This window comes from Catharus ustulatus, chromosome 21 (assembly GCF_009819885.2).
Source record: "Catharus ustulatus isolate bCatUst1 chromosome 21, bCatUst1.pri.v2, whole genome shotgun sequence".
NCBI lineage: Eukaryota > Metazoa > Chordata > Aves > Passeriformes > Turdidae > Catharus > Catharus ustulatus.
The window spans coordinates 5,452,844-5,469,760 of record NC_046241.1 but is presented as its reverse complement, the minus strand read 5'-3'; the positions used below and the strand labels follow the sequence as shown (position 1 = coordinate 5,469,760).

The 16,917-nt window shown below is 45.1% G+C and overlaps 1 protein-coding gene across 18 annotated transcripts in view; it reads left to right on the top strand.

The window, feature by feature from the left end:
• The window catches only part of DNM1 (dynamin 1), a 65,617-nt gene extending 49,095 nt beyond the window's left edge, over nt 1-16,522 (top strand). For 4 of the 18 annotated variants that reach the window (XM_033077273.2, XM_033077268.2, XM_033077272.2 and 1 more), the window contains 7 exons: nt 2,956-3,065; nt 3,681-3,792; nt 5,005-5,016; nt 6,279-6,449; nt 6,624-6,865; nt 7,223-7,429; nt 14,463-16,522. In XM_033077273.2, coding sequence (XP_032933164.1) covers nt 2,956-3,065; nt 3,681-3,792; nt 5,005-5,016; nt 6,279-6,449; nt 6,624-6,865; nt 7,223-7,429; nt 14,463-14,535 — 927 coding nt within the window. In that variant the 3' untranslated portion in view covers nt 14,536-16,522. Of the gene's footprint in view, nt 1-2,955; nt 3,066-3,680; nt 3,793-5,004; nt 5,017-6,278; nt 6,450-6,623; nt 6,866-7,222; nt 7,430-9,106; nt 9,265-10,687; nt 10,725-14,462 lie in introns of those variants that run through there. The other 14 variants (XM_042779875.1, XM_033077277.2, XM_033077271.1 and 11 more) reach the window with 11 other exon arrangements.
• Nucleotides 16,523-16,917: the final 395 nt, after the last annotated feature.

The following is a 16,917-nucleotide window of genomic DNA, read 5'->3' as shown; positions in this document are numbered from 1 at the left end:
TTCAGGTGATAGTACAGATTATTGCTATATCTGGCCAAAACCCATTGCTGGGATTTAGCCACCCTAAGGAGATGTGTAGCAACAGCAGAGGATGGAATATCAGGCTGCAACTGCAGCATCACTTTTTTTCCTGCAGTTATTGTGCTTTCCACCCCACAACTGGAATGGCTCGTGGATCCTGGTCGGCTTCCTGGCCATGTGTATTTTCTTTCCCTGGTAGATGAAAGTACAGAGCCATATGGCTGTATTCTGCACTGTGCTGGGGGTGGGGGAATAATCCTCTGGCACTTATCCTGCCTCTGCAAGGAGCTTGCAGTCATCTCTTTCTGCAGGTCTGCATGCAGGCTGAGACTCCTGTGAGAGCAGCAACTGTGATGAGGGGTGGTTGCCTTGTGCCTATAATATTCTCAAGCCAGTGCTGAGCACCATGTTCTGTTTTATACAGTCTGGGGGCCTCTGCCACTGCTGCACCTCCCCTTGGCCTCATGGCTCTATGGATTAACTCAGCCAACGAACACATTTTATATAACACAGTCTGCTGCTGAGGGAGAGTTTTGCTTGATTTTATTTTTTCTTCTTATTGATGAAGGGCAACATGAGCAACATAAGCCTCTTGGGATCACACTGAGGACTTTGAATATAGGATTTCACAAACTACCTTCCCATTTCGATTGTGCTGGCTCTTCCATCTCTTCCCTCCTGACTCCCAAGTCTGGAAAGCTGGAGAGAGAGAAGCCCTTTTCCCCTCTTGGCCAGGATGCTGCTCAGCCATAGCACACCCTGCCAGATTGCTAACATATGGGCAGAGCGCTCAGCCAAAGTTTTGAGAGGCTCAGCCCTTGGCAGCTCGTTCCACACTTTCCTGTCTCTGCATTCAGGAAATGAAGTCAGATTGTTGATATAAAACAGGCTGGGTTGAAAACTGAGAAGCTGGAAAGGCTGAAGTGGGGGACTGGGAAGGGGGAGGTGTGGGGAGATGGGGAGCAGCAGGGGCTCATTGCAGCTTGCTTGGGTTGGGGGCTTCTTGTCTTGTGCCCATGTCCTCCACTTGATTGCTCTTGCTACCTCCACCTCGAGGACTGATAAGTTGTGCTGGCAGATATTTTGTCTTCCCTGTGGTCTGTGGCAAGATCAGCATGTGAAGATAGTGCTGTCTTGATCACGTGGCAGCGAGAGCTTGGAAAGGGTGAAAGTTGAAACTCTGGCAAAGAGCATGTTGTTTCCATATCAGGGACATGGAATTCCCTTACTTTTTGACATTTTTTCCTGAAGAATGACACCATTTTGTTTGGAGGCTGGGGTTTTTTTTTTTGTTTGTGTTTTTGTTCTTTGTTTTGTTTTGGTGTTTTTGGATTTTTGGTGGGTTTTTTTGGAGGGGGCAGCTTAGAAGGGGTGGTTGGTGGGTATTTTATTTTTTTTTTACTAGCCCAGGGACTGTGGAGTGGTGCAGGGAGTTCCAGTTAAGCAAGGCTGCAGTGGGGATGGTCTGACTCAGCCAGGGACTCAGCAATTGGTGTTGTTCTCTTCTAGGTCACTAGTTAAGCCTAAGTCAATGTAGTAATAACCCAGAGTAATAGAAAACTGCAAGTTGTGGCTCACAGATCTGAGGTAGACTGTGTAGCTCTGAGAACAGCATGTGGCTGCCAAATATCCCATTAGAAAAACGCCTGCCCACATCTAATTAAAACTGATCAACACTATTAGAAAGTCCAGGGAAATTGGCTTGGAAGAATTCTCCTGTTTTCATGACCTGGCATCTTAGAGAGACAGTCTGGCAGCAACCCAAGTGATCTCTTCTGTTTTCTAGGTGCTGTTTTTTTTGGAATATTCTTGTTGCATGAGATTTGTAATGAACTGGTACAGTTTGGGCTGTCTTAGAACTGTGAGGTGCTGGTATCCCTAGCAAACTCAAGTGACTTTTGCTGAAGCTTAAGAGGATGTTAGGCTGGACTTGCCATTGTCTGGGTGTTTGAGCTCAGCAGCTTTGTCACTGGTACCTGCTCCTCTGCCCTGCCCTTCCTTCCTGGTCAACTCTTCAGGATCTCTCCTCGCTGACCATCTTTGTTCTCCATTCTGTTTCTGCCAAGACTGATCACGTTTCCAGCCAAGAAAGATCTACAAACACACGAGATCTCACAAGGGGACAGTCACACATGCTTGCTTTGCACATAGGAGTATGCTCTGGTTTTGGTTTAGTCTTGTATAGCTGCGTTCTGCCTTTTGGAGATCAGTGTGAGGGCTCCCTCTCTTGTTTTGCTGGGGTATAATTCCCAGCTGGAATAGGATGCTCTGAATGAGGGCCTTTAACCAAATTCAGTTCTGTTAATTTGATCCTTATTTGAGACTAAGCAGGGGTTATCATTTCTGTCTTAGTTTCTGAATACAAATGTACAAGTTAAGATCAAATTTTGATGTTTTTGTTTTTTATGAAGGTGAAGGGTTCACAGTAACTAATGGAATGTATGACTAAGACAGTGATAGGAGCAAGTCACAAAATCAGTAAGTAGAGTTTTCTGAAGAGGTAAATCTGAGAGAGAAAAATATAAACCAGATCTTTAACATCATATTTAACATCAAGGTTTATTGACAACTTCTGTATCAAACCAACTTCTCTATTAGATTCCTTTTCCTGAACCTGGATTGACCCATTTGCAGAGAAGAGTTGGACTGCAGTGCTGAGCACAGCCTGGGGAAGTTGAACATTGCTGTGCTGGTGCCTGCCTGGTCTTGGAGGAGTTAATGGGACAGGGTTGTTGGGCCACATCACAAAGGCAGTTGGGAAGGACAAACTCTTTTTTTCCAGATTTCTCACAGACAATCTGGAAACAAGACTCAAGGAAACAGAGGACTTGGGTGTGAGAATGCGTCTCTGTTGACATGGGAACACGCTCCATGCTGGCAGAGCAGGGGTGCCCCTGGAGCTGGTGAGTGACTTGTTCCTCATTCCCTTTTCAGGAGAAGGAGAAGAAGTACATGTTACCAGTGGATAACCTGAAACTGCGAGATGTGGAGAAGGGATTCATGTCCAGCAAGCACATCTTTGCTCTCTTCAACACTGAACAGAGGTATGCTCCCATCTCAGCACACCAAGCTGCTGGAGCTAGGGACAGGATTTATGTAAGAGAGTAGAGATGAGTGTGTTAGGATAGCTGCTCAGGAAAGATGTGAGTGTCCTTTCAGGACAGCCACTTTTGAAGGAGATGGGAGGATTTAACTTCATTCCTTCTGATCTTACAGATATGTGTAATTTTCCCTTTGTTTGCCAGTGTGTGGCTTGTGGTGTGACCTTAACCCTTCAGCCTTTTGGTGTGGTTACCTTGGTCTGCCTGTGACAATTTATAACCACAGTGTTCTTGGTGAGGGATTAAGGAAAGCCATAGGACCTGGGATGGGTGGAGGAGTCCAGCAGCAGTCAGAATTGAAAAGGGAATCTTTTCCAGGCCTTGTTGAAACAGGTGATTTGTTGAACAACTTATTGAAACAACTGATTTGAGAGCAATCAAACTTTATTAAAAAAAATAAATTTCATTTTGCAGGGTCATCATGAGGTTCCTAGCAAGGGGCCAAGTGTCTCTGTCTTAAAATGACAGAAGGAGTCCCTAGTAATTGATACCTTTTTTAAATATGGGCAGATCTCTGAGTTGCAAGAGAGAATAATAGAATATGTATTTTCCTTTCAGGAATGTTTACAAGGACTACCGGCAGCTGGAGCTGGCCTGTGAGACGCAGGAGGAGGTGGATAGCTGGAAAGCTTCCTTCCTTCGTGCAGGAGTCTACCCAGAGCGTGTTGGGGTAAGTGACAGCCATAATAATGGGATAAGGAGGAGCACAGCATAGTCTTGAGAAGGATAGCTCCATCTTCTTGTGTTAAAAATAAATCTGTAAAGGTTTTTTGTCTTTCTAGCGCTGAGTATCTTTCATAGCAAAAATTTTTTTGTTATGTCTTGCTTCCATTTGAGAAGCTTGAGATAAAGTAACTGGCAGCTTCAAAGGGAAGATAAAGTAGGAAAAGACTGCCTTGATAAATCCCTCTAGTGATCTTGTTTTGTGGACATGAAATTCACAATATAAGGGTGACATTTAACTATGGTGGCTACTAACTGGTATGGTGTCCACTGAGCAAAGGCACCATTCCTTTTTGGTAACTCTGTACAGCCTTATTAGGAACTTCCTGGCTTAGCAGTTATTCTCCCTTCTTCCTCCAACTAATTAGGGAGGGCTGTTTTTTTAATTTTTCTTTTACTTGGTAGATACTGTAATATGCTCCTTTAGCAAGAACTCTTATCTCTTCCCTTTCCCTTGTCCCATAGCACTTATTGTCAGCATTATTTTCTGCTTTGAAAGTATCTCTAGACAATTGAGGTATTTGTTTCTGTTCAAAGCCTTTCCTGTTTCTCTGTGGAAGGAAGCTGCTATAAATAGTTTTCCCATTAGAAAAGTGGTAATTGCTTTTCTGTTTGTATTTGTTGCTTCTAATAGATTTCTTGCATTCATCTGTCCTGTTACACTTGAATATTGCTGGTTTTGCCTTAAAGAATTTCCTAACAGACTGATAAGAGATTTTGAGAAGAAAGTTAGGGAGTGGGTTTTAACAGTGACAAGACTTCAGATTAGCTTTGAACCAGACTGGGCCTCTTAACCACAGTGTCTGTAACCACCTGTTGCTGTGCAAGTGGAGGGGTTTGACATGGGACTCCTGATCCCTGTCTAAAAACAAACCTCTGTAAGGAATGGCAGTGGCCCTTGCAGGTAAGTAAGTTGTCCTTTGTTGCTAACAATATGGTTTCCTTTGCAGAGCATCCCACTTCTCATTTTAGCTAGACAGTTCACTTGTTCCTCTTCTAGGGTAATAGGTGTTGATGTATTTTTAGTGGGATGGATCTTTTGCTTGTCAGTGCTATTATGGGACCTTCTCCAAATTCTGAGACCAACTAAAAGTCATTTTTTATTTTTTGTCCCTTTTTGTTTTAATTTTTTCCATGTATGCTCAAACTGGCCTGCCAGGACAAGGACAAAGTAAGTCTGACCCCTTCTGCCTGTGTTGCCTCCTGGGGCTCTCACCAGATAGCTCTCTCATTTTTTTTCTCCTTTTGTCACAATTTCCTGAGAGGCATTTGCTTCTTCTCCCTCTTTGTACCTTCTGTTGGATTCCTGCTGTCTGTTTCTGTTCTTGGTTTGAGTTTTCCTTTTTTCTTTTTATTCCTCTCTTTTTGTATGACTTCTGAATCTTGGTGCAAGCTTTTTTGGGGTTTTTTTTTTGCCCTCACTTTTTTAAGTTGTCCTGTTTGACATCCACTTCCTTTACTTTGTTTCACACTGAGACCTTGCATTCCTTCATTATGTAAGATCTTCTCAGCAAAAACTCGAACAGAAGAATTTGCCCTTTCTCATATATTTGTTCCCCAAAACAAAAGGGAAGCCATTTCCTACATGGCAAATTGTTCAGGCTAGGGCTGTTTAAAACAAAGATATTTCATTATACAATCACGGGACTTTTTTTTAAATAAACATTGAGGAAGGCAGCACTTCTTTCATGCTTCAGTGCTTTGAAACTTATCCCAAATGGAGGAGCCTTGCAGATTGCTTGCTGTCAAACAGCACAGTCCAGGTTTTACCTTACAGAATATACAATGTACTTCAGGAAACAGGAAGAGATTCATCTGCTTGGTGTGAAAGAAAAGAGAATTAAAACTTACGATACAGGAGTTGCAGCTGAAGTGATAGGAAAGTTTTCTAGTTTATTCCATCTACTTGTGGTAAGCCTGAGAGGAGCAGTTATTTCACTTCTCTGTATCTGTTTTCTCATATGTATAATGAGGACAAAGATGTAGCATGGCAGAGAACCTGTGAGACTTAATTCATGATGAATGATTCTTGGTTTTAACTGACTCTGGTCATGGAAAACCCAGCTCAAATGAAGAACCGTTCAGGAAGCTGTAAACATTAAAAAGTAATAATACAGCTTTGAGTATATGCCAGAGCCATAACCTCTGAATATGGGTCAGGAGTCCCTGTTACCTTTCACCTTTTCTTAATGACTTTCTACTAAGAGAGCAGCTTTATTGCTGAAATTTCTCAGATCTGAGCTGGAGAAGTCTGTATAAGCTGAGTTGTGTGTTGACAATCACAGCTCAAAATGTAAGTTTAAATACATTTTATTTATTGCATGCGCTTCCTGCCTGTTCCCTTCTACTCTTCTCTTAGCTCTCATGGAAAGCCAAAAAAGTGATTTTGTGTTACATTTGAAGAACCAATCTGTTTTTTCCTTTTTTCTGCAGGCCAGTGAAGCAGAGGAGAACGGAGGTGATAGTTTCATGCACTCCATGGATCCTCAGCTGGAGAGACAAGTGGAAACGATCAGGAACCTGGTGGATTCCTACATGGCAATTGTCAACAAAACCATCAGAGACCTCATGCCGAAGACAATCATGCACCTCATGATAAACAATGTACTTATCACACTGTGATCAATGGAGGTGGGAGTGGCAGAAAGGGGAAAAATAGGGAGGGAGGAAAAGAATGAGGAAAAACGCAGGGCAGCTTGGAAGGAAGAGGTGGGGACAGAATGGAGTGTTTTGGGGAAAGATGGTGAAAACTGATTCCCTCTCTCTGCTCACTTACAGACCAAGGACTTCATCCATTCAGAGCTGCTGGCAAACCTGTACTCCTGTGGTGACCAGAACACGCTGATGGAGGAGTCGGCGGAGCAGGCCCAGCGACGCGATGAAATGCTGCGCATGTACCACGCCCTGAAGGAGGCCCTCAACATCATCGGGGACATCAACACCAGCACCATCAGCACCCCCATGCCCCCACCGGTGGACGACTCTTGGCTGCAGGTGCAGAGCGTACCGTCCGGACGCAGGTACCAGAGGCTCAGGGGGAGAGCCCCGCAGACCTGCCTGATGCCTCTTCAGTGCCTTGCTGGGGCCTCCCACTGACACAGGGAGTCCACCTCTTCTTCCTGTGGATGAAGAGTCCTGGGTATTTCTGCTGGCAGGCTCCTAGGACATCTTTACAGAGATGTTGAGATTTCTAAACCCTTGGGTTGGCTGGGGCTGACGTAGCTTTGAAGGCAACCTGGGGCCTGGTGTGGCCCTTGAAAGCCAAAGGGTAGTGTGTGAAGTGATGTGAAGCTAGAGAGAAACACTGAAAGCAGCCTTTGGTGGCAGAGGGATCCCAGAGCTGTTGCTGCAGTTGAATGCCTTTGTTTGTTTGGCAGGTCCCCCACGTCCAGCCCCACGCCACAGAGGAGAGCTCCTGCAGTGCCCCCCGCCAGACCTGGGTCTCGCGGACCAGCTCCTGGGCCACCTCCTGCTGGTGGGTCCGCGCCCCCTGTTCCCTCCAGGCCGGGTGCCTCTCCTGATCCCTTCGGGCCCCCACCTCAGGTTCCTTCTCGGCCTAATCGTGCTCCTCCTGGTGTTCCCAGGTAAGTCCTGAAGCACTGCTCCACGCAGGTGGAGTTTGTTCTGTTTTGGATTTGGAGCCTTGGCAGCGCTTGGCCTGCCTGGGCCATAGGAGCAGAGTGGAGTGCTTGATGTGGGTACAGCCTTTGGATGTTTGAATTGCATCCAGAGGCAGGAGCATCGTTGTCCTCTGAGATTTCCTTGTATGGATGAGGGAGTGCCAAGGCAGCTCTCAGAAGCAGAGGGGCAGCTGTTTGTCTCTACAAACCTCTATAAAGAATGTGGGAGAAAACCTTGTACCCAAGGTTTACAGCAATTGTACCAATGCCTGTAGTCACCAGGTAAATCACAGGACTGGGGTGAGATTCCCTTCTGGGTAGGGCTCCCCAAAGTCTGAAGTTGCCCCTTTTCTCTTGGCCCAGAGTTCTTCAAGGTGAGTTGGAAGACCTTCAAAGCTGTTCAGTTGCTTTTTGGCTTAGGAGAGTATCGCAGATCACTGGCAGGAAAATGAATTCTTAGGCAATTTTGTTGTAATCAACTTGTGTAATCAACTTCAGCATTTTCCAGTCTAGAGGGTTCAAATCACACAGCTTTACTTTCCCATTAGGAAACTCATTTCCTTTCCTGTTCAGTCACTTCAGACACATTTCAACATAGTAATAAGGGATTATCCCCTGCACAGTTGAGTACATGTTCCTGAACAGGCCTTGGGAAGCAGTCTGGAACCAGGAATGCTTTTATGTTGGGTTCCTAGTTTCCCTTGAGGAAGAGGAGGTAATTGCAGTGTAAAGAACAAACACAACCAGAAGCTCCCCAGTGACATGCCAGAGGGAACACTTCCCTTGTGGAAAACACCTCTCCAGTGGGTGCTGGTGGCACAGGTCTGAAACTTTGCCATTTTCTGTGGAAGCACCAAGCCTGTCAATGGCTGGGGATGGTGTATGGCAGAGTGTATTCAGTATTTCTCCTGCCATAGTGCTCAGCTCATATTTGGTGCTGCCTGTTTGGCAGGAAGTGTTCTCTGCCGGGCTGCAGCCAGCCCAGAGGTGGATGAATCCAGACATCTTTGTAGACCAGTTTCTGACTCTGGTATATGCAAATGGTTTTACTTTCTTGGTGCCTTTGCCCCAGTCCTTCCTATGCACCTTGATGCAGCTCCCAGAGTAACTTGTCCTCACATACCTCAGTGTTACCCCAGAGTCTGTGGGGGCACCTATGGATGTCAGCATGCTTCTGCTGTGTATTTTGGCTCCTGCTTCTTGTGACCCTGCCTTTCCATATACTGTTACTTTGTGGTTTTGTTTTCAGTATACTTATGCTTCTTTCTGTCTCCATCTTCCTCCTTTCACTCAGTTTCATTTCTTCACTCATGAAAAATATTCTATATACCTGGCCATCGTGATAGGATTCCCCAAAAGGACTGAAATGAATTGGCCTTTTTTTAAGAAATCTGTTATAGCCTATCTTAATGGATTTTCTGCCTTTTGCATGAGTAGAAGGGTTTAGGGAAAGGTAGGAAAAACAGCACTGGAGCAGAGGAGGAAAGAGTTTCATGCTTGATTGAACAAACCCCTTGGTTTAGGAGAGATGGTAGGTTGGATTGCATGCTACTGACTGCCCTGATCTGGAGTTGAGAATGTAATTCCAGAAGCTGTGAAGTGTGATGCTCATTCTCTGATCCCCCTCTCTGATTCTTCCAGTTGTTCATAGACTCCTCCGGATCCTGATACCAGCTTGTCATTTGAGTTCACTGATGAATGGAGAATTTCCAATGACAAGGGACTCTTTCTCTTCCTCTCCTGTATATAGAATAAGAATGTTCCCTGCTAGCACTTGGACTCGGGTCCTTCTGCCATGGGTGAACGAATGCCATCTCCATTGTTGCTTTTTTAATACCCATCTTTCCCTTGCTAACCGGGCTGTGTAGTGTGTGTGAGAGAGAGCAACAAAGCTCTTGTGTTCAGCAGCAGTGGGTTTTGATGGAGCAGTTGGTGGTGTGGAGTGAGCTCAAATGTGTGGTGATGGCTGGGTGTACTTTGTGTGCTCATTGATGCCTGTGTAGAAGTTTGGTAGTTTTGTGCCTCTGGTTTGAGCATTTGATTTGGTGAATGATGAACTTACACAAGTGTCATACTACTCCTTTTTCATAAACATTGGTGTATAAACACATTTTCACATATAATCACCACATGGTACATTTTTTTGCACAGAAAGATTTTCCTGCATATAATGAAGGACACTTAAAACAAGATTTACCATCTTCTGTGCTTAGCATTTATTCAGTTTATTGAGGAAGTCCATATAGATGAATACATAATTTTGGAAGCTGAAAGTTACAAACCATCCAAAGTCCTATCAGTGTGCAATGGACTGCATTTAGAAATCTATGAAGGTATTTCCCCAGGTATTTAGGCTCATTAGTTTAAAATGGTTTGATAGAAACTGTAGGTAGAAGAGCTTGAAGGAGAATTAGGAAATTTCAGTGCAAATGACTCAACCATTGGGAAAATGAGTTGAAGGCATTAATGGGTTCTCTGTTCTTTGGTATCACAAGGTTCTGGGGTTATGTCCTGGCAGGAATGGTTCTCACTGGCTGGTGTGGTGGTCAGCACAATGGGGATACATCACTGGAACTCCCAAAGGGTTCTTGGGCACACAGTTTGTCTGTGCCCATGGCCAGGGGTTGCACCTACATGATCTTTAAGGTCCCTTCCAAGCCAAACTATTCTCTGATAAAGTCACACAGCTGTATGACCTGAATTATTCAGGAAGCTGGAGTAGCTGATTTCATAATTTATGACCTTCAGAAAAACCTCCACCTGCTTTGTGCCATTTTGGGTAGTGCTCAGGACTGCATGTTATCTTCCTCTTTCCTGAGCTCTTTCTTCAACATTTCACATGGTCAGAAGATAGGAATCCTCAGTGAGGCAAACCCAGCTGCCTGTGCCCAGCTGGTGGGTGCTGAAACCCGAGTATGACACTGGTGTGAACGTCAGCCTGGATGTGTGAGGAACTTGGTGAGTGAGCAACAGCCAGTAGATGTGTGGATAGATGGATGGGTTTTGATGCACCCCCGTGCACAGCAGGGTCTGGATGTGTGCAGAGATGAGGCTGTGAGTGTTTTCTGTGTTTGCAGTCCCCCTATTCATGCTGTGTTTGGAGGGGGATGTGTGACTGTGTCTGTGCAAGTGCCTGTGTATCTGTTCCACCTTCCTGACCGTCTGTGTGGCCTCTGCCTTGAACTGTCTGAACTGCCATGTTGATTTCGTGTTGTCTTTCAGAATCACTATCAGTGACCCCTGAGGACTGGCAGCCACGGTAGGTTTTGCACTCTCGCTGCAATGCATGAGTCACTGTGTCCCCATCCTCCAGCATTGCTCTGCAGCTCTCCTCTGCTGCCCAGTTCTTGTGTTAGTAACAGAGTCCCTTGTCTGATGAACCACCTCTGCCAGGATCTCATAAAGGGAGGAGTCTTGAACAGAAAAACTGGTTGATCAGAGGCAGAGCAGCTGCTTGAGCTGCAGGAGCTGGGAAAGCCTCAGTACCTGATTTAAGGTCTGGAGGATCCTTTCTCTGCTTCTAAATAGAGAAGGTGGGATGGGGGAATGAGCTCTGGCAACAAGGTCTAAACTCTTGTGTCTTTCATTTGGCTTATATCCACGCTAACTGTAAGATCAGCTGAATAAAGTCTGCTTTGATTTGGTCTATCAGCTCTTAGGATCAAGACAGAGACTTGGGGAGCTGATAGTTCAGACTCCTCTTCTTGTATTCTAATGTCTGGCTGGAGAAGTGCTCCCATCCTCACTGTATCCCTACTGCTCATGGAAGTCAAAAGGAGTATGGGTCATTAATATCAGGACTTCCATGTCTGAGTGCAGGGTAACTCTGACATTGAATGTTCCCTTTTATCCTTGTGTCTCATCATCAGATAGATGTGAACTCCCTTTGTTTGTTCTCCCCTTGACCCTTTACCTTCTAGGTTACTGTCCTGCTTCCATTCACACTGCCTTCTCTCCTCTGCCTCCTGCCCTTCAAGGGAGAGAGTGTAGTGATCTATGTCCCTCAAGCACTCTGCCCTGAGCTCCTGCCCATTTCCCTGTCCTCTCTCTCCCTGCATTTTGCAGCATTGTAGTGGTTCAGTGATGTAGCAGGGTGTGGGTTTGTGTTGTGTACTGCTCATCCTGTTAATGTCAGTGGGGGTGGGAAGAGGGACATTAGCAAATTCTCCTGAACCTCCAGCCCTTATTGACAAAGAGGTACAGAGGGCAAAACAGGGCAGGTGTGGATTTTTTGGGCCCCTTCTCCCTCTCTCTTGGATGTTGTTTCATGACAGAGGAGTGGAGCAGCAGTAGCAGCTCCTGCAGTTTCCCTTGCTGCTGGTTGTGAGAGAGATGTGGGGGAGAGAAGCACGTGCTGAAATCCTACTTCAGTAGGAATGGCAGAGGTTTAAGCCCCTGTTCTGGGACAGGGGGGTCTCAGTCAGTCCCATCTTGCAGTAGATGGTGTCTGTTACTGCTGCACAGAACTGCAGTTAGAGCTGAGAGGTGCCACATTGCAGCGATTGCTCATGATTGACATCTCTGAGGACGTCATCGTCAACCCTCCTCATTGATGACACACTGCAGAGGTGTTGGAGCAATCAGCAGTTTCCTCCAATATTCTGCCTACTGCAGACATCCCTGACAGCCCTGGAAACATGCATCCTATGTGAACAGCATTGGGAAGGAGCCTTGTCATTGTCTGTACCCCATTCTGGGACTCGCTGTTATGGGGCATTCTGTTTTTAATCTGGCATAAAGAGCACCAAGGAAATAAAAATTAAAACCAAAATAAATCCAAGTGATGCAAAAAAATTATACCCAAAACCTTTTGTGGTTCAAGGGAACAAACATAATATTTTCCCACCTCTGTCAGATCCTTATCAACAGAACTCCCTGTTGGTCCAGTGGTTCTTAGATAGGATTAGCTCTTGGGGTATGGCCTGAAAGACTAACTTCAAAGGATGTGACAGTAACTCATCTCCCTGGGCTCCTGCCAGGACTCAGGTCTTCCTTCTCATGTACTGGAGACAGCCACAGGCTTCTCTGTAAGCAAAACTTTGTTCCTTGTCCTGACTCTTCAGTGATATAAAAAGGCTTGACTAGCAATGTAGTCAGACAGAAGCAGTATTTTGGGGGTAAATATTGCCTGAGAAACTTCTGTCCCTTTTAGTGCTGGGAAAGTTTTCAACCTTTTCTAACCTTACCAGGCAGATTCTGCAAACATCTCCAGAAAACCAACAGAAAGAGCCTACAAGTTTAAAAAGTAACAGCCCCATACTCTAAAATGCTTTGAATGCTGAGAGGAATAAGTCTGCAAAAATCAATTATAGTACATTACAAAAAAGTAGCCCATCTACTTGTGAATTACTTATGTTCCTTTCAGCCCTATTTGTCCTACTAGGGCCAAGTGGCCACTCCTGCCAGAATACTTTACATACTCTAGTGGCTTCAAGCATTTTTTTCATGTGAACCCTCAGAGGCTTTTAGCACAACCTGTGCAAACTCCTGAAATGCAAACAGTCCTTCAACCTTCACAAAAAATGCCTTCTATCATGTGGTGATGCAACAGCATCTCACCAAATGTTGGGCTGAAGTTCTGTAAGGTTTTAATTCAGGTGACAGTAGGAGCCACCAAAGGGTTGCTGTGGCTGCATTTACACTGTGAGCACCCTTAGAGGTAATGCACAAATCCCACATGTCGTGAAGCTCTGAGGCTTAATAGATCTGGAGCAGTAAATTCTGCTGAAGTTTAATAAACAGGACTGGGAAGTTGCTCTGGTTTATTTGCTAAATGAGGGAACTTCTACAGGAGTGTAACTCCTCTAGTGACAGTGTGATTATAGACTATTGGTACAAATATCCTCCTCTGCCCCTCTTCCTTCCCTCAGCCCCTGTGTCAGGAGAGGGCCTTTATTTCTAGCAGTGATTTGATTCTCTGTAATCTAAATCTTGTCACTGTGGAATTGTTGAGGCATTAATTCTGTGACACCTGGTCCTGTATGATCAGTGCAAGGGCTTCCCCTCCATTTGGTTTACATGCTGTTGGCTTTGCTCTTTGAATTTCAGGCAGTTTGGACCTCTGGCTTCATACTGAACAATTTATTGAATGAAACATCAACAAAATGCAGTTGAGATTGCAGATACTGCAGGGAGCATGCTTTAAAGGAAAAACACAGATTGGATTTAGTCTTACAGAACACATTTTTATTTATAGCTTTCTTACGACCTATAGTCTGAGACAAGTGATATTTCAGGTAATGAGCTGAGAGCCATGTCAGGGGTATTGTTTATATGTTTTTGTTGCAGCTTTTTTCCCCCCAGTCCCTTACAGGAAGGAGATTCTAGAACACTTAATCCATGTAGAGGGCAAACACTTAAGTTGCTGCCCATTTATGTAGCTGAAGTATCAGCAAAAGAGTTGGAACAGAGTGGAGTAGGAGTAGCCAGAGTTCCTTTTATTAAATAGAGACTGCGTTTGCTCTGCTCCAGGATTGGAAAACTGAAAGCCATAAGCTTGCCCCAGACATCCAAGATCAGTCTCATGTCAGAATAGGGAATCCCAGGCTTGCAGTAGCTCTGAGGGCAGGGGAAGAAGGTGCTCCTCCAAACCAGCCACGAGCCTCTGGCAGCAGCGCGTCTCAGAGGACCCCATCCATGCTGTGTGACTGTCATGTGCTTGATACAGGAGCTCACTGTTGTCCATGCTTCTCCACTCATCCCAGAGCCCGACCACTTACTGGCAGTAACTCTCTGCACTTCCAAATTTCAGAGGGAAGCAAAACTGGCCGTCCAGGGTATTGCTCTGCTGGTGATCTGTGCTGTGCAGAAAGGCCAGTGCGAGGCTGAGTAGAAGCCTGTGAGTCTCCTTTGAGGAGCTGCACTCTGGGGGTTTGTGCCTCAGCTTGGATTCTTTCACTGGCTCAGGCGAAGTGGAGAAGCATGAGTGATTGTGACTGCAATTGCTGTGCTAACCACAGTGTGTGTTCTCTTGTTTTTGTTTCCTGCTTTTTCACAGCAGAAGGGGCCCCGCCTCACCTACTCGACCTACCATAATCCGACCGGCTGAACCGTCCCTCTTAGATTTATAACTTGAGGCTGTAGACAGCTGGCGACGAGTGCCGTGCTGGTGGCTTCCCCATTCCACCCTCCCTTCCACAGCCACAGTCACTCCTCTCATCCATCCCACATCCCTGCCTCCCCCCACCCCTCCCCGATGTGTCGTAAAACTCTAGCCTAGTGATTGAGCTCTTCGTCTTCGCTCGTGCGTCCTGTATTGCTTTGTAAGCATAGAGTAGCCTTCATTCAGTGGCACGGATCCCTGAAGTACACAGGCTCCTTGGAGAGATCAGCCACAGGGACATCCTTAGGTCCAAGTGCTGGCTGTCCGTCCAGTAATTCCATCTAGCCTGGATAAGTGTCCTGCCTGCACCAGTTAGCTGTAGCACCCAGGACTGAGCTGTAGCTGTTTTCTTTCCTTGTAGTTTAAGACAAAAGCGTGGCTTAGCAAAAATATGCTGTCAAAACACATGACACCCCTTAGGAACAGATTAAATGTCCTGTGTATTAGCTTGACTTCTAAGGTGCAAAAATTTCATGTTGGGAACAGTGCAATCAACTTCATATCAAAAGTGAGGCAGGGAGATCAGTAAAGGGGGGAATCAATGGATCAGCCCAGTCCTGCCAGAGTGAAGTGTGAGGTAGCACACACACCTCAGCGTGCAGGGCGCTCACAGACCTGCTCACACTCGGCTCCTGGAGCCGGGCCATTCCCACTGGGGACACACTGGCTCCTGCCAGCTGTTGTCTTGCATCACCATTTTTGGCTGACTTTCCTGAACCCAGCAGGGTGAGGGGAATAGACACGCTGCTCCCCCCTTGCAAACGGACAGCCAAATGTTTCAGGGAGTTTGCTGTGTGGTGTTTTGTTGAAAATATTTCTGCTTTGAACTAAGCACATCTTTCAGTGTTTTTGGGGTACTGTGGTGACTTCTTCCGTAGCCTTTTCTTGCATGTGGATGGTACGTGTTTGGGGAAACTTGTAACTGTTGTTGATCACAACTCATCTTAAGGTTTGGTTTTTACTTTTCATGCTACATGTATTTAAAAAATAAAAAAAAAATACTTGAGAATTAAAAAATATATCAACCCTATACATCTCAGATGTCATGTCTCTACCAGAGCTAAATGAAGCACCTGTGTTGCAGGCTGTCCTTCAAGCCTGATTCCTGTTGCAGTTCTCTTGTTTCAGTGCTATTACTCTTAATTGTGGATCCTCTATTGTTCTGATGCCAGTTCCTTTCTGTATTTTAACTATTGTTTTACTACTTCTCCCCCTTCTCCTTCCCTTTCCCTTTTCTTTGTTTTTCTTGTCTTTAACCTCCAGCCGGCCGGGTAAGGCCAGTCCCGCCCGCCCGGAGAGCCCAAAACCACCATTTGACATGTAGGCCTGCTCCCTCTGAGACTCTTTGCCTGCCTCTTAGCTGTTCTGTCCTGGAATGGTCTGACTCGAATCTCACACATGGCTTGTTTTGTTTGTAATTTGTGACACACACATATCAGATGTGATTGTAGTGAAACTGTTTTTGGGGTTTTTTTGTTTGGGTTGTTTTTTTTGTTTTGTTTTTTTTTTCTTCCCAGCTGCTTAAAGGAGTTAAACAAGTATATTGTAGTAATGAGAAACATATCTGTACTGTTATAAATATCTATAAATATATATATAAGATGAAAAATCTATATATGTCCAGGTGTTAAAAGCCATTTGTGCTTCCATGTGAATTTTAGGAAATACTTAAGTAGGAAAAGAATATCTATATACATATATATATACACACACACATCCAAAAAAGTTAACCAAATCCCAATGTTGAAATTTTGAGCTGATTGTTAAATTCTCTGCTGTGTGCAGTTGGGTTATTGTATTACCCCAGACTTGTGGGTGAACTGTCTCAGTGCTGGTAGTAGCTGTGATGCAGTTTGTGATCTACCTGTCACTCTTGTTTATTGGATGAAATAAACTCTCATTTCTGTATAATGAAGGAGTCTATGACTAGAATAAAACCATCTCTCTTTCTCTTGCTTTTTCTCTGGGTGGTTTTCAAGCTGTGTTTGATTATAACCTGATCTTTTAATCCCATAGAGTTAACAAGCTGAATATGCCATCAGGGGCTGTCACTGATAGGGAAGGTGGAGCAGAACTGCATCAGCCCTGAGTGTCCAGGAGCTACAGTAGAGTGAAACAGCTTCTCAGGTGCAGAAAGGTAAATCCCTGTGCAGAAGGAATGCTGTAGAGGTGCTGCAGAGATAGGTCAGACAGAAGGTGTGAGCCTGCACCCAAATTGCTTCTTAAAAGGGACTTTTGCCTTAGTGTTTGTGGAGCACTGTGAGTGGACATTGAGTAAAGGTGAGGTCTGGGAATCAGGCCTGAAAGGAGTCAGGGTAAAAAATGAATATGAAGCTGGGGTCTGGATATG